The 23,627-nt window shown below is 40.2% G+C and overlaps 4 protein-coding genes across 4 annotated transcripts; 2 read left to right on the top strand and 2 right to left on the bottom strand. All coding sequences in view use genetic code 11, as the record gives it.

Moving 5' to 3' along the window:
- Positions 1–3,328: 3,328 nt before the first annotated feature.
- On the top strand, positions 3,329–7,411 carry EGR_05200 (WD repeat-containing protein 51A; the record flags this gene model as incomplete). Its single annotated transcript, XM_024494449.1, has 7 exons — positions 3,329–3,474; positions 3,511–3,690; positions 3,764–3,954; positions 3,996–4,198; positions 4,272–4,604; positions 5,998–6,144; positions 7,349–7,411. The coding sequence occupies 7 exons, from the start codon at positions 3,329–3,331 to the stop codon at positions 7,409–7,411; spliced, it is 1,263 nt and encodes a 420-aa protein (XP_024351070.1).
- Positions 7,412–8,525: 1,114 nt separating this feature from the next.
- Positions 8,526–10,808, bottom strand: EGR_05201 (Two pore calcium channel protein 2; the record flags this gene model as incomplete). Its single annotated transcript, XM_024494450.1, has 1 exon — positions 8,526–10,808. One exon carries the CDS (start codon positions 10,806–10,808, stop codon positions 8,526–8,528), a length of 2,283 nt encoding a protein of 760 aa, XP_024351071.1.
- Positions 10,809–11,213: 405 nt separating this feature from the next.
- EGR_05202 (hypothetical protein) lies at positions 11,214–18,634 on the bottom strand (the record flags this gene model as incomplete). The annotated part of the gene is made up of 12 exons (XM_024494451.1): positions 11,214–11,537; positions 12,619–12,810; positions 13,142–13,261; positions 13,401–13,544; positions 13,650–13,751; positions 14,203–14,276; positions 14,639–14,744; positions 15,550–15,693; positions 15,780–15,865; positions 16,144–16,276; positions 16,830–17,059; positions 18,613–18,634. The coding sequence occupies 12 exons, from the start codon at positions 18,632–18,634 to the stop codon at positions 11,214–11,216; spliced, it is 1,677 nt and encodes a 558-aa protein (XP_024351072.1).
- A 2,480-nt stretch (positions 18,635–21,114) lies between these two features.
- On the top strand, positions 21,115–23,391 carry EGR_05203 (Dyslexia susceptibility 1 candidate protein; the record flags this gene model as incomplete). The annotated part of the gene is made up of 9 exons (XM_024494452.1): positions 21,115–21,237; positions 21,520–21,673; positions 21,711–21,844; positions 22,211–22,321; positions 22,362–22,580; positions 22,649–22,758; positions 22,873–22,953; positions 23,022–23,200; positions 23,273–23,391. The coding sequence occupies 9 exons, from the start codon at positions 21,115–21,117 to the stop codon at positions 23,389–23,391; spliced, it is 1,230 nt and encodes a 409-aa protein (XP_024351073.1).
- Between the last annotated feature and the right edge of the window lie 236 nt (positions 23,392–23,627).

Raw genomic sequence — 23,627 nt, forward strand, 5'->3', positions numbered from 1 at the left:
GCACTTTTTTCCTTATTTTTTGAGCAGCAATCGATTTAGTTAACTCAGTAGTACAAGCCTTGGTTACAAATTAAAACGGCAAAACACCCGTGCTTTGATGCTCAAGGCTCCTTTGAGAAGAATGCAGTGATCGGCGTACCTACGGCGTTAACTTAGAATTAAGAAAAAAACGATCGGAGTAGATGTGGATAATACTAGGTCCAGTAAAGGATATTCCAACTATTAGTTAATAAACATTCAAGCCATCTTTGTCTATTAAGATGGTGAAGAAGAAATGATAGCACCTAAAGGTGAATGAACATCTGAAAGCAAAGCAAATGAAGATTTTCTCCAAAGACACAATAGGGTTATAAATTAGTTTTGGAAAAGGACCATTTTAACGATTAAGTCGAGTAAATTAAATCAGGAAAAACAGAGACTTTTGTTAATGGCTGTCATAGGCACTAAACTAAAAAAGCCAAAAATAAATTTCAAACGACTTAGATACCGAAGCCCTCTCGAAATGCACACGATTAAAATCCAGTGACTACTGATGAAAGCTCTTATGGAGGGATAGAGGCACTGTAGGTAAATAAAGTAAAATTTTGGTTGCATTTTATTGACATTTGGAAATGGAAAGGATTAAAAGCTCAGCTGGGAAGGAAATTATATCCATAGACTGGCACATGAATTTACACGTCGTAGCAATGGAATGAAGGCACAACCACTTTTATGATTTTCCAAAGAGAAGTAAAACCTCGTTAATTAAGGAAAACAAGCACCAAATAACATTAATGGTAAAGTGCGATAACCTTAAGAACTGGTGAAAGGGCCAACGAAGCACGATTATCATCAATTTAAATTGATAATTTTGGGAAATGTAAGCAAAGCAAAACCAATATAATGTTAAAAGAATCAGTCACGGCTATTTCAGATCGAGATAGTGAAGTTACAAACTTGGCCACATCTACCTTTACAGCTCGTAATTTACTTAAAGGAATCGTTTACTTTAATAGACATTTCGCAGATCACCTGACTAGTGTGATGCGATATATCAGTGGGGACATTTGAGGGACTTTTATATTAGCATAATCGCTAATGCAAAAATAAATAGCGCAATCATTTCCACTGCCTATCAGCTACCAATTGTGACATTACCAGCGGTGTTGTAATAAGAGCACAACATCTCAAGGTCGGGGATGAATTTCCACTCCGATCCAAAACGTAAGTAGCGTTTACTACTTTAAAAGGACTTCGTTAGAACTTGGAATAAAGAAAACGTATAATTAATAAAGTGAACTGAGAGATATCGGATATTCAGGTTAGTTTTCAACTGCGCACAAATATTTTCATTTTTCGTGGAGGAATAGGTGTCGGTGATAGATTTTCATTGGTGTGCAACAAAACATTGAAAGAGGAATCCAACAAAGTCCATGAGAAAAATTGGAAGAGAACTGATCCCTTAATAAAAATACAGGAGCCAAAGAAGACCAACAGGTGAGAATGTGATAACGCTGAATGCGAGTAAGAAAGGCTTTCCGAAATGCAAATTTCTTGTATCGAGACGTGAAGCAATTTAGATCCTTCCATGACTCAAAGATATTCTCCCATGTTAAATTAGCAAATAAATTCAATATTAGTTATAAGAAGATAGACTGGAGTAGAAAATGCGCTATGTATTACCAAATGGGATAGTATGCAAATTAGAGCACACAAAAGGCACTAGAAAGTCCAGGAACATTACACGGATTCTGTGTGATCTTGCCTCCTTCGGCAAAGAAATGAATGAAGGCTCCAGTTGTAGTTGAACAATGAAGGACTTAACACATTATTGTTAATCCACTTAAATGGTGGCACAATAATATAGTTATAACACAACTTCCAGGCATGCTGCACACGAGCAATGATTCATGAAATTGGAATTATTATGGAAGGTTTCTCTAGCAGAGGCTATTCAGGCCATCTAAGACACAGGGTAATGTCCCAAGGAAACCTGATAAACCACTTTCTTTGGAACTTTTAGACCAACAATAAACATGTGAAGTTTAGTTATTCACTGGCAACAAGATTGGATGCAAGAGCCAAAAAGGATATACAATTCAAAAAGTAAAATATGAAGCGTACAGCCCAGTATTATCAAAAGGGTATGCCCAGGACTTAAACCACACAAATACATTAGAAAATTTTGAGGGAAGCCAGGTAACAAAATAACGTTTCGTATAGTTACGCAAACGCGAATCATCCCATATTGCTCAAATATTATCAAACAACCGACGAAGTGGTGATTTTAACACAATGAAGGCGTATATAAATGGTCTTCAATGAATAAATGAGGAAGGATGACGTAGTAAAAGAGGCTTAATATACGTGCAAACTATGCAAGGAAATGGATATATAAGGGAGGGCAGCGAATATAGAACCCAACTGCAAAGAATATTGCACTCACCAAGTAACAAAATAACCGATCTCAACAACACCCCTGTATACCCCAGGGCTAGTATTCGAAAAACCCGCCCAGCTGTTACAGACCACAAGGTATTGGATTTTGCAAGTAGGAAAGTGAAAAGAGGAAGATAACAAAGCAAGAGGTTTTACATTAATTAACATTGCATCTGTACTGACGAGGCTGCAAATGGGTTGCTGCAGTATCATAAGTGGATTGTGCCCACAGCTTTTTTTGACGAACTGCAAACATTAAATTAGCCTAGTTGAGCCCTTGTATTTGCGAAAAACAGCATTTAGAACTTTTGCTTTAAGTAAGTACTCACTAGAAGCTTACTACTTAAAAAAGCGAACTTAAAAGACAAGTATTGCGGAACACATAAGCTACCCCTTCCTAATAAATGTATGAAAATGTTTGCAGTTCAATAAAATTTTTTAGGTTTGTACACTACACAGGCAGTGCACCAAATAACTCTGTGAAATTTTTAGTCCCATTTCGAAACGACACAATTAGCCATTTTCAATAATCCAAATAGTTTTATAACCTAACAGTTCGATAAGTTTTACATTGCAAAAAACTTAAGCAATATTCTTTAATGAAAATTTTTTATTTTGAAATTGCTTTCGCAAGTCCAAATTGCATTTCTTATCATGTTTGATTATGTATATTCTTTGTTTGGTACCGCTGCTTTTGATACCCCGCAGGTGTAGTTTGTCAATTGTTTCACTCATGGTATGGCATAAGTTTAGTGTTTTAATATTTTAGGCTGATCCCTCTTTGCAAGTACACTTTAAGGGTCACCGGGGTAGTATTACCAATGTGAGCTTCAGTTTCAACGGGCGGCAGTTAGGTTTGTTATGCGATTCTTAGTTTCTGGCAGTGTCATCATCTCTTGACAATACTTTGATGTTATGGAATATAAAGCCACAGACTCGTGCCTACCGTTTTACTGGACACGAGGATGCGGTTCTTTGTGCTTGCTTTTCCCCAAGTGGCGAAATTATCGCATCGGCGTCTAAAGATCGCACCGTGAAATTGTGGATCCCGAACATGTAAGTGACTAATTTTCGCCCCTATTTGTATGTTAGCAAAGGTGAATCAATCACCTTTCGGGCCCATACTGCGGCAGTTAGATGGGTCGATTTGTCTTCAGATAGCACCCATCTCTGCACAGCTTCCTCGGACAAGTCGATTAAGGTTTGGAATGTTCATCGGCAAAAGTTCGCTTACAGTTTAAATAAACATGTCAACTGGGTTCGTTGCTGCAAGTAAGTTTGCCCATGCTTCATAATCTGCTCTGATAACCAGGTTTTCTCCAGATTCCCAACTCATTCTTTCAAGTTCTGACGACAAAACCATCAGATTATGGGATTGTCGAAATCAAGAGTGTGTCAATGTTTTCACTGACACAGGGGGATTCGCGAACCATATCGATTTCCATCCCAGTGAAACCTGCTTCGCCTCTGGCAGTTCTAACTCAACCGTAAAGGTCTGGGATCTGCGTATGAGACGTCTGATCCAACAATACAACGGTGGGTGTTATCTAATTTCATGTTTTATCTTACACTAACAGACCACGCGGGATCAGTTCAGAAGGTGAGCTTCCACCCGTCGGGAATTTACCTGCTGTCCGCCTCAGAAGACTGCACGTTGAAGATATTTGACCTCTTGGAAGGTCGTCCTATTTACACTCTAAGTGGTCACAAGGGCGCGATTAGCGCTGCTGCATTTTCCTGCTCGGGAGAACACTTTGCGTCTGGTGGAGACGATGAACAGGTGAGGTATTCCTGGATGTTTTTAAAACGTCATTTTTACTTAAAAAATTAAGTAGCACCATGCTTCTCACTAGGTGTTCCTTTGGAAGACAAACTTTGCTGAAGTTTCTGAACCCGCGAACCTGCCTCGCGACTCCATAATGGCGTCAACACATGTACGGAAGTCCATTTTGACTGAGCGATGGCCTCTGCGAGACATATACTGTAGCCAACGTTACACAGACGATGGTGCAGCGAATGATGTCGTCACTACTGGCCAAAAATCTCCAGCTTCTACTAGTCAGAGGCTTGTTCAATGTCGTGAACCCGCAGCGACTAAATTTGTTGATTCTTCCTCTTCCTCCGCTGCCTCAACTTTTACGACGGAGCCTTTTAAGAAGCCATCTTCTCCACCCCTCTCCCCCAAGGTAAGTTCGGTTTTTTGTTCTGGTTAAGGCATATTTTCGCACTTTGTGATTCATTTGCCAAGCCAGTAGGTAACATTTCTCTCTTGTGGTGGCTTGCGTGCAAATAGCATGTGATTATCTTTAACCACAGTAGAAACAGTAGTGCCTGTACCCACACCGTTAATTCATCCCTCCCTTTGCGAACATTTCTCACTTCTAACAGACCAGAAAAATCACACACCTTGTTGAGTTACAAAAGGGTGCGGTTGCCTTTTCGTCAGATGAATTTGTCCATAGTATTATGCCACGAAATAAATCTTCCATGTGCATCGGTTTTTCGTGCATCATATTTACAAAACAAATTCCTGCATCAGTGATAAAGCAGTCGGCAATAACAAGTAATGTGTGCTTGTTTACCTTTCGACGCAGAGTAGTTAAATAACGTCATGAAATATTCAGCTATAAATCAAGTTGTTAGAATGGAGAACGAAAGACTTATCTTTCAAATGCACTTGAAGGATGTTTTTACAGCGCAGCCATTTAATTTCGTGTGGCTACTTCTAACAAAATGAAATAATTTCATAGAATAGTCTTTCGACTTATTTGCTAGTGGTCCCTGTTTCCAACTCAGTGTTTCCTAGACTTCTTTGCGTTATTTCGATGTGAGTGAGTACACCCTCACCTTAATTGTTTGTCCTCCAGTAAGTGTACAATTGCGTCTGGTCTCCGCTAAACATCCGCAAAGACTTATGAGGATGAAGTGATGTCTTGAAGGCGAGGGGTAATTTGTAAGCGAGTCATTTACGCTACATAATGGTATATCTCTTCGCTTATCGCTGGAATGCAAGAGCATACAATATGGTTTTGGGGAATCTCTTAAGATTTATTCATGCAGGGCGCCACCTCTCCATATTCGGTGGCACGTGTGACAGCCGCTTCACAATCTGTAAATACATACACACTACTTAAGTGGCTATTTTCTAGCAACTTCAGGCACATTTTTTATGACAAATCTTGATTATCTTTGGCACAATTCCTCTTAGTTACAGGTAGCGATTCCTTGGAGATTCAGACCGATTGGATCTGTTTGCTTATTGATATCAGTGCTTTTGCAGTGGTAACTTAAATGGTGCTTTGCATTGACCACTAATACCCATTCTGGGCATTTATAAGCCGTTCGAGTACAAATTACGAATCTTCTACTCTGTAAACTGTAAGTACAACACCTTCGTGGCTTTACGGTTGCGCTCTCGTTATTCAGATTTTTTGCTGTTTCCCAGCATAGTCATCATTCACTAGGGGATCATAAAAACTTCACCCTTATTTTTTGCATGAGCTTGTCACTTGATAATTGCAAAGTAGTATATGAACATCTTCATGCAACAGTCGAATTCTTGTGTCATTTTCCTTACAGGAGAATCAGCAAAACCAGGAGAGTGTAGGTGTCACTCCTGCTGAAAAGCCAGTTCAGGTCTCAACTCAAGAGAATGTTGCAACGATTCCCGAATGCATCGCCTCCACTCTTGCCACTATGACGTCCCAATTGAACATCCTCACACAGGTGGTTCTACAATTAATCACTTGTGCTTCTGTTTTGCTTTCTTGTTTTTGGCATCGTGAACTATTGGTGCTTCAAGGAGTTATCTTGTTAGTTTTTTTAACAGTGACACAACCACTTAAGTTCTACCTTCTTCAGCATATCTCACTCATGCCCACTCAGTTTGATAAACTTTTCTATTGGTGGGCAGTCTAAATTGTAGAGTGAAGTAAGATGGTTTTTGCTGGATAATTTATTTAGAATTTGATTCATAAATGAAAGTGTCCATCTCCGACTTTGCTGTCTTGGATCTTCACCTTAGGTTCGATTGTTATGTTCGACGCATTCCTATGCTAAAGTTGCGCTACCTACCTGAACCATCTCAGAATAGGTGCGGGTCAAGTTTCTCCATCGAAAGATTGTTTATTTTTGCTATTTTACAATGTCCTGTGTTGATTCTCTATGATCAGACAAGCGTTCACAAGAATGGCTGCCTGTTGTGATGACCCAGTCGCCAATACTGCTGGAGTCATCACTGATATGCATAGCGTTGGCAATCTTTGAAATGTTGGCACTATTGAATCAAACATTTTCTATTGAGTTGCATAATCCTCCATTATCGTAGCGTGCTTGAGGCCTTCTGTAAGCACCTATGGGTGTTACACTGTCGTTCATAACCACATGCTTTTTTGCGTGAGCACTCAAACTCGATTAGTGGTGTTTGTGCCGGTCCGCACCAAGTGTACCGGTTTAAGGTGTTAGTACTGGCTTGCCGCTTCTTGTAAAATCAAGAGCCCCGGTTTGGCTTAAGCATTTCTCGTAAAACGCTCCGCATTACTTTACCTATCTGGGTGTATCACGAATTACTGTCTACAAAGTACACGACGATAGCTTGGAAGATTTCACCACATTTCCATGATATAATTTTCCTCTATCTGTTGTCCTTACGTGTTTTCCTTTGTCATAAAGAATCTCTGTGTGATTTTTCTGTGGATTCTCCTATTCTATGGTATTATGCATTTTCCTGTCTCCACGCTGCATTCGTCAATGGCTGATGCGATGCATCAGCTGTTAGTGTCAAGGTGTTCAAATGAGGGATGGTAGGAAATCTGGTCAGAAGAATGTGAGGAAGACTTCTGATTATTGAGCATACTACCTCACTCAGTAAAATGTATTTGGGAATGTCTATTGGCATTTCTCTCTCATCTCTTTGCCTTTCCACTCCTAGACAGTATCGCTTTTGGAGCAACGATTAACCATGTTGGAGGATACTTTGAGTCAAAGAAAATAGGCCCCCCTTATGCATTTACAACTCCTGCTCTGGACCACTTATCAGATCTCAGCACTCATGTCAACTTACTTGTCTTAGGTGGTTTTTTGAGTCGCTGTTGCATTATGTGTCTTGTACCTCGGTTTTGAATATTAGACAATAATAATTCTACTTATGTTGTACTTTTCTTTGTCAAGTTAAAAGTAAGGACCGCTTTGGCTTTGGGTGGTTTCATATTAGCTGATATCCTTACGGAATGTCATGGCTACCCAAAACAGCACAGTGTGATTTGTTACGCGAAAAAAATCATGGTGTTCCAAGATGGGTGGGGATTCACATCGCACGCATGACGTGTGTGATTTCGCCAAATCGTGTTGCAGCAAATGTGAAGCATATGTGGGATGATCTTGGTCTGTAGTAACTACACTACCTTTTCAGTTTTTTGAACAGGCAGTTAAGTCCACCAATTGGGGGGTACTGGTGTTGATGCCATAGGTGACCAATATAATTCCCTCAAAATAAGTTTGTGACCGCAAATGAAAGTGGACTCTCCATCTACAAAACGGGCTCAACGGTGTTAGATTTCGAAGACTGCTTTCTTGTTTTACTTCAGATGGGGTACTCTCTACGACATTTGCACAGTGTAGAAAGAAATTTAAAAGTGCTTAGGCCTTTTAATGTCTTCAGGAGTAACTGGGGTTGGGTGGTGCAGTGACGCGCGGCTGTAGATCGAAGGGTGGGGTGATTAATTTCTGTTAGCTGTTACATCTCTCCTTATCCTACCTCCTCTTTCCACATTTTACACAGTACAGGTTTTCTAAAAAACATCTGTGCCTAAGGCATTTGCCGTAGGCACGGCCACACATTTGACGTTAAAATGGAGACAAAAAAGTAAAGTGGATAATGTTTAGGTTTGGACCACGGTCTAATCCACCCATGAATGCGTAGCGAGTCTTATATACACATGCTTAATGAATAGATATACATTACATAAGAAATCACCTCCCAGGTAACTCTCAATGGGTTCTTATTTCCTTCCTTTTTCACAGAGGAAGTTCGATAGCGTTTTCTGCAAGAAGAAGCAGAAGTGTTCTTTATAGAAGTTGAACTTTTTTATCCACACCCACCTTTGAGATTATAAATTTGCTGCGTTTACACGAATCGTTCGTCTCTCGTGGTAATTTGTGGCAATAGCCTCGATCTCAGTCTCAAACATGCGGAACATCAGCAGTTCAATGGAAGCACTATCAGGAATGAAGAAGAAAGCAGAGAAGGGTATGTCAGGAAGGTGGGGAGGAAATGCTGCATCTAGCTGTTCTCGTGTTACATAGAAGTCGTTCTCTCGATAGCGCTCTAATCCACGCTTCTCCAATTCGGTCTCCGCGTCTACGCCGAGCTCCCGCATGCGTTTCCGAATGAACTCTTCGAAACGACTTTCTTGTGGGTCGTATTCAATCAAAAAAGCCTCGATAATGAAGGCTAAAACAATGTTTAACACCAAAAGTACGCACATCCAGTGTATACAGAGGAAGTAGAGTCGGTAAGACTTATTTGTGATGCGTGTGAATCCGTCTGTGATAATGTGCCAGTTGTTACCCACACTGAGGACGAACAATGTCACAAAGCTGGACGCTGCGTCATTGAAATGGAGGTCACAATAGTGCAACTGTAAGAATGAGCTCCCAGCAAGTTTATTGTTTTTACAGGCATCATCCACAGTATAGTTATAACCACTTGGTATGACTAGTAGTCCACCGAACAGCTCCATTCCAACACAAGTGAAGATGTAGAAGAGTATAAGTAGGATGGTTGCATAGGCGCATAGAGACGGAAGAATGATGATGATGCAGTTAATAATGCATCGGAATATGGGTACTTGGCCGATGATTTTTAAGAGACGAAAGAGACGGAGCAAAAGGAACGCCTGACTCAGTGACGAGGGTGCTTTAATGTTTGACCATTCCAGAAGGAGGTTGATGAATTGACCTACAAAAGCACCAATCACAATGATCATGTCGAAAATGTTCCACTTTTCTTGGAAGAAATTCACACCCCCTGAAGCGAGATATTTGAAAAGGATCTCCAAAGCGAATATTGCCGTGAAAGTCCATTCAAAGTAGTCTTCATATGGTGTTCCGTCTGCAACCACCAAAGTGACTCCATTCAGAACGACCATAATATCGAAAAAGATGTGGGTCGGCTTGCTTCGGATGATCCTAACTATCATTTGATACCATTTGGATATGTAGATGTTGTAAAAGCGTGGCAGATAGCGCTCAAAGTGCTTTCTACTGATAACAACTTCCCTAAAGTTTAGTTGCATGTACTCAGTAAGTCGAGCAAACTCAACCTGACCGATGCCAGCATTTTTAGCATCGAGTATGTCATAAATGAGAGCAATGGAGTTCTCGGATCTATTTGGAGTGACCCGCTGAATCAGAGCTATAAAAATCTCCCTCGACACCATCTCCTCGGTCTCTATCGACTGAAGTATTCTGAATGCCTCATCGAGGATGTTCTTCCGTTTCACTAGACTTTTCAGTACATTCTCGCCCAAATGACCCTTATAGGCGTTGTACACGGAAGCTGTTAGAATACCCATGAAAAGCCAATTGCATGCTACACACACCCATACGTAGATAGCTATGTAGGCAGCATGCTTTTCGTAAGCTGGAATAATTATATCCGGTGAGTTAGAAGTGGTAGTGAGGACGTAGAGTTCCCAAGCAATCTCACCAAAATTGGGGATGTAAGGCTCATTATCCAAACTGAGCATTCCTTTGGTGTCAACTACTTTCATGGTTACAACACTCACGAAAAGGAGACTTGCCATGAACATGGCAAAGACAGAAAGCACATCCTGGGCGGTACATCTAATGTTCTCAAAAGCCCCTCTGATGCGCTTGTTTTCAGGAAAAGTAAGCAAGAGAGCCGGTCTCACGAGACGGGACCAACGAATGGGATTTTTGTGTTTCAAACAGTGCTGAATGATATAGGTTATGTCGTCTACGACCATGAGAAAAATGAACACTGCTGACAACCAAAAAGAGATATTTTTTTTCATCAACTCGAGGTCTACCACAACAAAAATGTGCAACCAACGGAAGAAGAAGTAGAGCTCACAAATGATGTTGATGATGAGAGGAATGTAATATGGCAGCGGTTTACCGTCGAAAAGGACAGCTGCTGGCTCTTCAAGAAGTATGGTGAGCAGGTTTGCAGTCATGAAGAAGTAGTACAAGCGCACCAGGTACTTATTGAAGTACTGATTGTAGAAGCGCACCGACAGGGGATCATGGTGATATTTTATATCCAATCGCGATTGACATGCATCGAGTAGGAGAGAGAGGGCTAAATCAAAATCATCTTCTGAAATATTGAAGTCATTTGCATCCTTAAAATGCTTTCTAGGCGCCATTTTTCATCAAAAAAGTGTTGGTCTTCTTCTGACCACGTGGTACATAAACTGCGTGGAATGCTTTCGAATGATGGATCAATAAAAGTTCATCGGTCTGGTCAATCGCAGCGAGATTAATCTCCTGAACGACGTCTAGGACCTACTCATTTTTACTGGTTGTGCTAGGAGGAAAGACCGTCCTCTAGTGTATGCTGACCCAAATTCCCTGCTAATCCATTTTCTCCACGACGTTTGATTTGTACAAAGTATGCCCAACATTAATGAAGTACAAGAATTAGCTTCACATCTCTGGAAAGAGAATATTTAGGTTTGCAAATAATGAAGTAACAGAGTCGGACCACAAACACACACCCAGTTAACATGGAAGATTTACGCTTGGCACAATCCCACTGGGTCGGTGAGGGCTCAACTAAGGCGCTCCAGCCGAGAGGAGGGATAGAAGAACCTCCGGCCTGTTCTGTCACTTACCTCCGCCCACTCAGGGTTTCGCACGGCATCGGTCCATCGAAACACATACACGACGTCATTAACCTGTAAGTTGGGTGGTGTTTGGTGGTCCGAATAGTGGTAGACGATCCGCGCTTTGCAATGGGCAGGCGTAGGAGCATCTTTAGTGTTGGGTCTAGGGTTTGAACCTTGTGCCACTTTGCTTTGCCTTTCCCATATCGCTATAATGACCTCAACTTGCGATTTCAAATCCGCTTCACGAAGCCGGACTAAGGCTTTAGTCTTCAAAGGATAGAAAAGGCAAGAATATCGTAAGGAGCTTTTATTATGAGGTAGAAGTGTGATGAAAATGTGAACGAATGTCCTGCAAACGATAGAATCGCTTTTTACCACTTGTGTCGCTAGAATCACATTTACATGAAGGTTTGATTGCCCTACCTGGATTCAACCTAACAACTATAAGATGTCAATTCTTTATCCACTTATGATAAGTGACCACGTCAAAGCGAGTCATGAACGGATTGATTGAGGCTAAGAAAAGTGAGGAGATTTAGGACGTCCTTGACTCAAGGTCAATTGCTCTACAATTGTGGTGCTTGAGCCATTGATAGATCAGTCTATTCAACAGAGCAGGTATATGGGTCACACTGGAAGTGTGGTAGAAGAAGAGTTCATGAAGAGAAGGAAAAACAAACATTTCCTTCCAAACAAACCGGCAACCATTGTGCAATAAAGGGTGTGTGATTTTGTTGGCCTGAGGTTAAGTATACACTTTAGCATTGTTCTGCAAGTCGAATTTACAAGTCAAGTATAAGCAGGAAACGAAGTGGACGTTTGATTGTGCATTAACCTATTTTAAAAATGAAGCAGAATTGCTCGCCTACGACTTCTCAAAATTTCACAATAATTAAAAATGGTGACAACAGGGTCCCGTTGATTGGTGAGTTCTGGGTAGGAAAAAAAAACAGACACAATCTCGAAAGCACCACATAGGTGGTAATATGCCTACGCTATAAAGAATTTGTAGACAACCTTCACGGCGCTTCAAAACTTAGCCAATCACATTGTGAGGTCTCAGAATTTGACCAATCAGGATGCCCTTTGTCAAAATCTTTCTCATGCATGAATAACCGTTACAAAGAAATCATTAAGACAAAACAAAAACTTAGTTTTTCTACAATTAGATCAAGTCTCCGTCTTTAATGAAATTTGGGAAACACTAGAAGGTTGGTTTAAGCCTTTCTAAAACGATTGCTTTGCATATTTGGATTGAAATAGAAGTACAGGCTAGGGATATTAAGTAGTATGTTCATCCTCGACTAACGTATAGATGCAAGAGAACGCTTAGTTGAAAGCGACTCACATATCTTTCATCTAAGCCATTCTCTTTAATTGCAGCGTAGTTGAAAAGCCTTTGCACATGTGAGAGGTAGTGAAGAAATAGGGCTTTAATAGCTTTTTCGGTTTTGCCTAAGATCGCCTCTGAGAGAGCCATTGCTTTTTTTTCATCTCGTCGATACGCATCAATTGTCGCTGGATTGGCGGTTCTGTTCCTCTGCAGGTGCAATTATTCAGTTAGCATGGGAATACCGTCGCACATGCATCTAAGGTCATGAATGAGTTATTTTTACTCATGCAATTTGGTCGGTGCCTCATTCAGCCCCTGCAATAGCAGTATTTACATCTTAAATTATTTGCTTTTTCATAGGCAAACACAACTTATTTTAACCTACTCCATCGGGTATGACGACTATCTTCGATTAAGTGGCTCAAAGCGCGCCTGTGAATAATTCACAACCACCAAGGTCCACTTCCACCATGTTTTTTGATGCGCCATTCGTATAGGAGGGGTTATTCCACTTTGTAAAAAAGTTCCGATAACTTACCTGCGTTTTGGCAATATCATTGGCTCTAGACTTCAACTTTTTCAAAGAAGGCTTCATCTTTTTTAAGGGTGCGGTCAACAACTTCAGCCGATCCAACACCTCCTCCGAGGCCCTATTAAACTAATAAATGCATTATATGCAGTAGAAAATAATACTTTTTTATTTTTCTTATGTTACATTCGTAACCAATGAGGTGAGTCTTAAAAGGAAGGTTCTAATGTTTTTTTTATCATCGAACGGAAGCAAAAGAGCAACCTACCATAGTGGGGTCAAAGATCCTGATCTGATGCTGCACGGAAGACGCATGAAAGTTTAGTGGGAGAGAGCTTCCTACAGCGGAGTCTAAGGATTGAAGTAACTCGCGGACAGCCTTGATGAGGAGGCGTCGGTTCTCTATGAATGACTAATGAAGTGGGTGGTCAAGGTTATTTAAGTCACTCGATCGCACAGTCCTCTCTTCTGCAAAAAGTTCGAGATTGTAGCAGTGCGAAGATGAGATCGCACCTACCTTGAGGTCCTCACTGTTCAATTTGATCCATTTGGAGAGATCTTCAATTAGCAGAGAAAGCTTCTTCCCTTTCTTGCGGTAGTTTGTCATGCGAGAGTTCTCCTACCAAAGTAAAGTCATACAAAAGGCAGTAAGTGGCGGGGGGGGGGTTTACAAATGCCCAACATACGCGCAGATCGCCAGTGGCATTACTACCTCTCACATCTTGATTTCCATTTTAAAGTCAAGTGAATCTGTTCATTGCCAGGTCATGGTAACTAGTTGGACCGATTTTTTATCATAGATCAATTGGTTGTTACTAACCTGTAAGCAATTACTTTCGTGGCTTTTTTTGCTAACATTAGATCAATTGTGCTGTTGAAGGTAGTGGGGAATTCACTTCCGAGAACTTGATAGCACCCTGCAATTAACATTCTCAAGTACGCAAAACGGGTCCACTATAATACGATTAATTAAGTCAGTTCATCCATTTGAGACGATAGTAAAGCTCCGTGTTTCAGTGACATTTTTTATCTCTGATATTCTGAATTATATCCACCAATAACGAACTTACAAAAGCTCCACCAGCAGCAGAATTACCAGCTGATACATCTACAGTCAGTTGGGGAAAATCGTCATATTGCTTATCTATAAAATTACGTAAAAAAGAAAAATCCACTTGAGGAAAGTGCTGAAGACTACTGCGTATTTGGAGTTGCTTAGTGTCACAAAGGCGGTGATCTAGAGGAGTTCAAAAACACCTAATGATGGGGCGTTATACTTTCCGCTTAGGTTAGGTTCACCTCGCTTTCACTACCGACATTCCTTTCAAAAAAACATGTTCGACAGTTTATCTGCTTCACATCTGACACCTGATAATAATCCAACAACTTCAAGTGAGCCGCAAGTGATTTGAGGAATAACAGAGCAGACCGCGCATGTAAACGGAATATCAGCTTGAGGAAACACTCGAGTAAGGTATGCGTGTACAAAGCATTCAACAAACTCACAGTCCCCATCCGCGCGTTTGGCCGCCTCTGCATCATCGCAAGCCTTCTGAATTGCAATTTTGGCCTGTTTTACATAGGCAGAGTCGGGATGCAATTCCGGTGTATACTTGAACCAAAAGGACACGCGTTAAGCCCTCAACTATCTATTAACTTCATAATACTCTTCTTTGGCAGCAATAAGGCAAACGCGAACTCCACTTAGGTAAAGACACTGCCTTAAGAAGCAAAAAAACCTACTCTAATCACCTCGTATTCTGTTGGTGCCATCTTGCATACGCTTGCATGCCACTAAGACAGGACGGCTAGCTATTTGAGCCTCAAGATAAAAGTGAGACACCATTCCTCCCCTTCAGTTCCCCCTTTTCCATCCCATCGTAGCTACTGAGCGGATTTTTGGCTCACTAAGGCGTTCCTCACACTCTCACCTCCAAATGACTGACGTGTCACTGACAACATATCATTCCTCCTTTCCTGAAGAATAATCTTCCTGAACCAGATGTATGGTGTTTTCAATGCACACTACACCCCTTCAATTGCATTTCAGCCAAATGCACAAGAAGCATCTGCATCTTCACAGTCAATTTCATTTCGGCTCGTAAGGTAGATGAGTTGGGTTTACACACTCTACATTGGTCTCGCATTCCGCCAACCCCACGCCTTTCCGAGCCCCCAAAAGCTATAGGGCCGTATAGCAATATGTAAAAAGCCATTGCAGTCAGTTATCTGAAAATCGTACGAAATTTTTGACCACCTGGCACCTACGGGCTGAGTTTTAAGAGTGATGACTCCGTGTCTTTTCTCACGGCTACATGGCCATAGGTTGTTCGAGGGATACTCATAAGGAATAATTAATTTGAAGACACCAACTAATGTAGACTAGTCAAAAATGCACTCAAAATTCAAAACATTACCTTATCCAGACGATGTAGAATGCAAGTAATGTGGAAGGGACGCTGAAAAGGCTTGAGTAGACGGTCTGAGAGAATTACCATTTGTCCCTCCAACCTATGAAGCAGTTCTCCAGCCTTGTCGAAGTATTCTACCAGATGCGGTCTCTAGAAGATCCAAAATCCCCCAATATGCTTTATAGGCTATATTTTGAGAAATCTTAAAAAGATAATTCTAAGCTATCCAAGCATACATGTTGTAGGATCTCTGGGTCATAATCCTTAATGTACGCCACCATCACATTGCGAAAGGCAGGAAGAGTCGGTACAAGGTGTTTACCTAAAGAGGTTTTCAGAGTTTTGAAGTTTTTAGGCCATAAGTTATGATAAGAAGTCAATTTTGATAGTTTGATTAGACTTAGAGGTCTCAAATTTTATAATAACTTACATTATTCTTTTTTACAATGCGCATTCTTAGCTGCGTATAAAAGAAAGGCGTAAATCTATTAAGATAACGCATTTTGAGATTTACGCAAGAAAAATATATTCAATTTAACAAAACAAAGCCTGGCCAAAGTGATTGCCTTTAAATGTATGCAGAGCTAAAAGTATTCGTACAAACACAGGCGTATGCAAGTTTGCCGTTGGGGGCTTCTGCAACTGCATTCTCGTAAGCTCTGATCATTTGAGCGGAGGTGTAAATGTAGTCGTCCAAATTCAATTTTACTGCAGCAAGGTCCGCGGGGGTAATCTAGACAAGGCAATGAAGAAAAATAACTATTCAAACTCACCACAATTTCTCAATTTCCTTTTTTATTCAAGTAGTGCAATTACCTACCTAATTCATCTATTTTAGGGTCAATAAGAAGGCAATACTTTTATTGAATAATTGTTGGGAAGGTTTTAACCAATTCTTGCCAACCTTAACTGTCAACCATGATTTTGCTGCAGGCACTTCAAAGACATTGTGCCAATTCCATCCACTAGAATGGAACACTGAACCTTTCGTTCAGTAGATAGCATGAAAACTTCAATCGCTAAGGTAAAATCACGTTTTCACTTTTCTTCTTCTTTGGATACCACTTTAACAGAAATATATAGCGAGAACTTTGTTATAACTAGCAACCAGTAGGTCTATTAGGCCAACTTAGTGATGTGTAAAAGCAGCAAAGCATATGGAATTACTTTTGCATTGGCGTCTTGCAACAGATTACTTCTAGCTGATGTTAAGAATGGATAGCGATATTGATAATGAGGGAGTAAAAATGACAAATGGGAAGTAGTCCCAAAGAAAAGATGCTCACAGAAACGGGGACCCTATTTTTGGTCATTATGTCTGAGACAAGGGTCATCTGTTTTTTGAAAAGTTTCTCGTTCTCAATTAACTCCCTCACTGCATTTGTTCTCTGATTCTCCATTGTTTCATCCATTTTGTAGTTGCTACAACTGTCAGAGAAGCCGGCAGGACCAACTCGAAAGCCGTTGCCTTGAAAGGCTTGCCTACGTGGGGTTGGCGGTGGCTGTTGTCGTCTAGCTTGAAAAATTGTGAAAAGAAAGAAGTACTTACTACTGAAAATCAAACGTCATCACTAAATTGACGCTATGATAAATCAAAACATTGTTTTATAACTGGAAAATTGATTAAAAAGAAACGAAAGGAGCATATATTGCACAAATTTGTTTTAAATGATTCTTAGGCTAATTTTACAGTTTTAAACTGCTTAAACAAAAGAAAAGAGAGTTGGATTGTGTAACCTACAGGCGTATTTCGGCGGTAGAGGTGGAGGCGAAGATTTATGATTAACAAAGTCCATATCTACCGATTAAGAACCAACAATGTATCGCAATCTTTAAAAAATTTTTCAGTAGAAACTTTTCAAGTAAATCAGTACCAGCTGTCGATACCCAGCTCAATGGTACAAAATGGCCTAGTAAATAACGCAAATTGTAAACAGACGTGTACATATATGCGCGCAAGTAGTTTAAAAACTGTCAGAATGCTGCAATATAAGGTCTCTCGGTGCCTAAAAGAGAACGAATCCTACAAAATCAACTTAGGAAAATTACAGCTTTTATTACAATTCGACTAACTTAAATTCATCCTTGCACTCTGCAAAAACACAGAACAAAAAAGGGGAAGCCTGTCCAACTTACTACAGTGGATAAGTGTAAAGAAATGTGAACCTTTTTTGACTTTTAACAAACTATGAGCAAGCTTAAATACTAGGAAATAACAAGTCACTCCTTGCTTTTCAATAGAGCAACCTTGTAAAGGTCAATACCATTACTAAAAATTGGGCAAATTAGTATCAACAAACAATGATTTTTCTATAAGTTTTATCAATTGGTAATGTAATTCAAATAAGGTTGCAAAAGAATCCCATCCGTTTGCCAACTTATTTGATTGAATGGTTTTAGGGGCAAAGGAAGTTGGTGTGTCGATTTAAATAAGAAGAAATAATTTAAATGGATACGTTTAATTTACGTAGCCACAATGTACTGATACTCAATACATTATAAAGTAAAAAAAGCAACAAATTTAAAATCAGGTGCTACGGGAACTTTCTTTTTTGCAGCTTTGAATACAGTAACCTATCCCATTATCAGGCCTCAAAGTCGGAAAAATGAGACTATTGGTGTTTTAAATGGTAGTAACTAGCCAGAGGCGACATTTGTTAATGTATAGTAAAAGTATGCTTACACCGGAATTAAACAGAGGAAGTACACTTGGTTGATACCATGATATTCAAGTTTCCGGTTTCAACAGAAATCATACAAATAGCAAGAAGTTCCTGACGATGCTCCTAAAAAAGTAAGCACCATATTTTATTCATTCTTTTGGCAATTTAAAAACATGCTAAAAAAGTTAAACCGAACAAGTGATTTGCAGTTCATTCCAAATAATGCATCGCTATTCAACCTCCAGATGTGATGACAGTTAGTTAGAAAGTGGTGAGAAGCGGTTCAAAACTGTTCTGTCCTACTTCATCCTACTCGATCCTTTCCTGTCTATTTTGATCTGTTTACTTTGCAACAAACCAAGTGACAGAGAATTCGTACTAGAAGGCAAACTCCTGACTCGCGTACAAGCCTCATGACCAACTTGCATGACTACATGTGTAATACGATAGTGGTTTATCCCTCGGTTCTGGTAAGGCGCCACATTTGTACTTTGAATTAGCCCACTTGTACCTCGCTGGGTGGGGTGGCCTTTTGGGCCATGCCAATAGCCCAGACACCTTCTCCGTGCTGAATATATATATTCTGCCCGAGTATTGTGTCTTCTTTCGTCTTAAGGGAGTCTCGGGACGCTACACGTGCTTAAGCTTGGTGTTAATATCTGCCGGTATCCATGGTCGCACACGATCAGGCAGATATAGGCGTGCATATGCAAGATCGACCTCACCACGTGCACGTACAAGGCGGTAATAATGCTTGCGGGTTGAGACTGAAATTGTCTAAATGGCTTGGTCGACCACACAAGTTCTACCAAATAAGCGGCCTCAAACCCGAACTTCCTCACTTCCCAATATTCATTGCACTGGAATTCATTGCGTTTATAAGACGCAAATTACAAGTACCATTTGCGGTTTCACCTTTATCCATTTCTACATCCCAATTCACTTCACCTCTGTTTTGTTGTTTTTTGCAAACTTCAGACTAAATAGGTTGTCATATGACTGGGATCCTCTTGCAATATTAGCAAAGTTCTAGGTCAAAGTATAAAGGGCTACCTTCCTTGTTGATAATAATTTGCTAAAATTCCAATAATGTTCTTGACATTCACAGGGTTTCCGCATTTAAAAGTAAGGAACAACCAGCTTTTTAAAGTGCTTGTAGGCTGCTCGTAGTTGCGTTTACGTTGTCGTAATGGTCTATTTACGAGATTTTTTACTTATAAAGCTGTTTTCTGTCAAAATAGTGCTTAAGTATTGCCAGTATTTTGCATTTGCGGACTGGATACAGGCCACTTTTATACAGCAATGAACTCAGGGTAGGTGCAATCTCACTTTTAAAGTGCTGCGTTCTTGATCTTTGAATAAGAGAGGACCGTGGTAGCAGGCAGTTAAGTATGCCATTAGTGAGTGTGGTGGTTAGCCTTAAGCAATTTTTAAAGGATTCTAGCCACTATGAATTGCACTGCTATTGTAGCGTTACTTCCACTCAACACAACATAACGCAATGTGACTGTCATTAAAAGTGGCTCAGCACCTACTATTTCAGATGTCGCCTGGTTGCAAAATGAGAGGATAATATGAAGATGTCAACCCACAAGGCTGCAAAGTACATACTATGACAAGCAAAAAAGTGACAATGGATGGACATCTATGTCTCTCAGATGCCAAACATTAAACGTGCCACAACAAGGGCGACCGGCCTGGCCCCTACTAAGTGTGAAACCTAGTGCAGCTCTGTAAATCCATTCCGCTTCCCTCATTACAACGCAAACTTGCCATCCTTGGGGGAAGAAGCGTTTTGGATGGTAAGGGTCATCTCATAAACAAGTTATTTGACCTGCAACACATGGCTTTGTAAGAAACCAATCACGGTTTATCATAATCAAAAATGTTTTCATAAGTGAACACCTCCTGTTGGACATGAAGGTGAGGTCTACTTATAAGTGAGTGAATGGAGAAGGCCAAAGGAATTAACGCTCATTAGAACAAGCTCCAGAAAGTTTTATGGACAATGCCTAGACTGACAAAGGGGATATATCAAGTGTGTCTATTCAGAAGCTTCAATAGCTGGCAATTGTGGAGATTGGACGCACCTCATGACCGAAGGTACATACCTGATTCTACAGCAGAAAACAAGCTCTCATCCTCCGTATGGCTCTATACATTTGCAAATTCGCAGCTTTTGGCAGTAGATCTCTTTTCAAACTCGCTCTCTCGATGCTAAGACAGGCAGCTAAGGATAAAATGGCGGAGGGGCAATAATGTGGCATTTTCTAACAAGCTGGCATCCAAATCGTTCCTAGAGGAAAAAATTGTCCTTACAAAATTAGTAAAAGGTCTGTTTTAAAAAGTTAGGAATCGGCGTATCTCTTAATATTGCGATACTCGAATTAATTACATGACTAGTTGTTAGATGCTTAACATATATCTTGGACATTGCAGACACCCGACATGAGTATGAATAGAACATAATAACAGAATTTAGAAAGCCAAAGCTGCAAAAGCTAAACCGTTGAAGGAGCCAAACATATAGTTGAATGGAAACGGCTCCGCTACAGATGTTAGCTCTTTAATAACACCAAAGTAAGTTGTTGGAATTTGAGTCAAAACCGTAAAAATAAGAGCATGCGTGGTCTTGATTAAAAAAACTAAAGCGTTTGTCTTTGCTAAAACTCGGTTTTGTGCACCTCATGTCTCTTGACCTCCTATTTTGAAATAATTTGATTATGTACCTGGTGGATTAAGTGGCGATTCGTTTAAGGCTTCTTATGTACTGCCAATTGTTACAAATGTATTCAAAGTGTTAAAATTAGGATTTTACCGCTATTTTTGAAGTATAAAGCGCATCGGTTGGGTACCTTAATGACCTTCGTTTGTTATACCGATCTAATTATTGTGCCACTAGTAACAAATGTTTATTTCGGTATCCGATTTTACGTGGTTTGAAAGTGATGATGAGATCTACATAACAGTTCCCTTGAAAGGCACCCCTTCGAAAACTTGTGACTTGTTCATATCTACTAGATATGTCAAGGTATGCTGTAGTTAGTAAAAAAGGAATAAAGTATTTCAGTTACACCTGAATAATTATACATATAATAAAGGAAATGGAACCCAATCCTATTGCGTTTTTGTAAAATGCGTGGTTTTTGACAACCATAAACTATATTCTATGTGCAGTATTTCCTCGGTAACCACATTGTGGCACTTCGTACCAACGGATTAACCATGCACTAACATGTATCCTATAATTATCGACACTAGTTATAACACTTATTTGTTACCTCCTTCCTGTCAAGATTATTTTGTTTTTTAGATTGTCTTTAAACCTTACATTTTTGAGTGTGTACTTTGGGGCTTCATCGATGTCGATAACAGTAAGGTCGTTCTCGAAAATTGTGTTGCTGCACATATGACACTGAAAAAGAAGACCGTGTCCAAATGGCCCAAATTGGAGGCTGATGAAATGAGTTACATTTTTACCGCTTGTGTACATGCTTTTCATAGAGGAAAAAGAATCCCTCATGAGAATTCGGCAAGAAGCGATTGCTGAAGTACAAGCACGTGAAACAGAACGGGAGAAGAATAGCCGTGAAGAAAAGAGGCTCGGTGAGAAGACCGCACTAAAGGCAATGATGAGGGTAATATTTTGCTTGTTTCTGAGTTCTTTTGAAGAGTCCAGTTTAAAACCTCGCTTATTTGTCAGTTTCACGAAATGTGCTGTGTCATATTAATTGGCCTCTTTGGTACTTATCGACTAACTGCAACAAAACAGTTTCTTATCGTTCTCTAAGGCAGATAACGAAAAGTTATTGCTATTTGATTTTTTTGAGGGGGTGGATTTGCAAACTTGGCAGCCTACTAAAAATGATTCATTTTGTATATCCTTTACGCTGATTGTCACTTTCTGAATATGCTTCTAATACCCAGCATCTTTGCGAGGCTGACTATGTGTTTTCTTTTTTTCTGACATTAAAAGTACCCTGATTTTTGACTGATTCTGCTAGATTGAAGGAGAGGAACGAAACCGTCATGAGGAGACTAAGAAGGCGGCAACTTTTGCAGCAATGCAGGAATTGGTGGAAGGTCAGAAAAAAATGCAGCAGCAGGCTAAAGAGGTATTTTTATTTGCTTGGCGCTACTTAGTGATATATGCAGAGAGATGCGAAAATTGCGGCGGCACGTGCATTTGCCCGAGAAGTCTACGGAGGTGGCAACACAGTTTCACCAACTCCTGCAACTTTAAAACAATATATTTTTAAGGGATGCGAGAAGCCTCAGGTTCCCGTTAGAAGTAATGATAAAATTGTCGTTTCCTTTACTCCCCGTGTGTTCCCCACTCCGGAAAGGGAATCCATGAAAGATGACGAAGAAAAGGTATCATTGATGTAATATACTACTTGATAAACATAAGTAGCAACTGTTTATTCTTGCTTATATTCTAGTGGTTGCGGGCTCAAGCGGAGCATAGGCGAATACTGACCTCTAAAGTAGTAGAAGATGGGGATCTTTCGGAAGCCGAGAAAGATCCAATCTGGTTGCAAAAGAAAGCTGCGTAAGGCACTGATTATGTCACTAGTGCATGCCGTTTATTGTTGAGCGATTTTCAGTCAAGTGGTTGCACCTGTTTTAGTTAACTTTCAATTTCTTCTCTTTGACATTTGCCTAGAGCCCTCTTCAGAGCTGGTGATTTTGAAGCCGCAGCACTTGCCTATACGGAAGCCTTGAAACGTGCTCCAAAACTGCCATCGTATCCTTTTAGATATACATGCTTCCTGGCTGTTGGATCTATGCACCTATCCTTAACGTGGCTTTTAGTCTTCATCTCAATAGATCTGCTTGTTATCTGCAAACGCGTAATTTCTTTCGTGCTCTTGAGGACGCCTCAACGGCACTAGATTTGCTTAAACCTGCCGTTCCACAGAATCTAAATTCTCGCATTAAAGCTCACATTCGTCGAGGTGTTGCATTTTGCAACTTACAAATGTTCAAAGAAGGTTTCAGCTTGTTCTTTAATAAATAAATGCCAGCTAAAATACCGACTTAACCTAATCATTTCGTGGTTTTAGGTATATCAGAGTATGAGGCTGCGGCGAAACTCAATCCTGCTGATACAACTATACAGGATGATCTCAGTCGATTGAAGGGGATGATGAGTAAACCCATAAAGCGACCCATCAACACCTAGTTCCTTCTCATTATTGCATAATTTCTTTGTTGATTTACTTTGTTCGACATTCTGGCCTCCTTCATTGACTTGAAAGGGATGGCATACGGTTTTGCCCATTTGAAAGTAAAAAGGCTTTAACCATGGATGTGCATATTGGCATTTTTCGCATAAAGACAAATTATTACAGGAATAATAATGGTAGGAGTTGAATTCAACCAATAATAACAAATTTTTTGATTCTCTGACATTGCATT

Source organism: Echinococcus granulosus, assembly GCF_000524195.1.
Source record: "Echinococcus granulosus chromosome Unknown EG_S00037, whole genome shotgun sequence".
Taxonomy (NCBI): Eukaryota; Metazoa; Platyhelminthes; class Cestoda; order Cyclophyllidea; family Taeniidae; genus Echinococcus; species Echinococcus granulosus.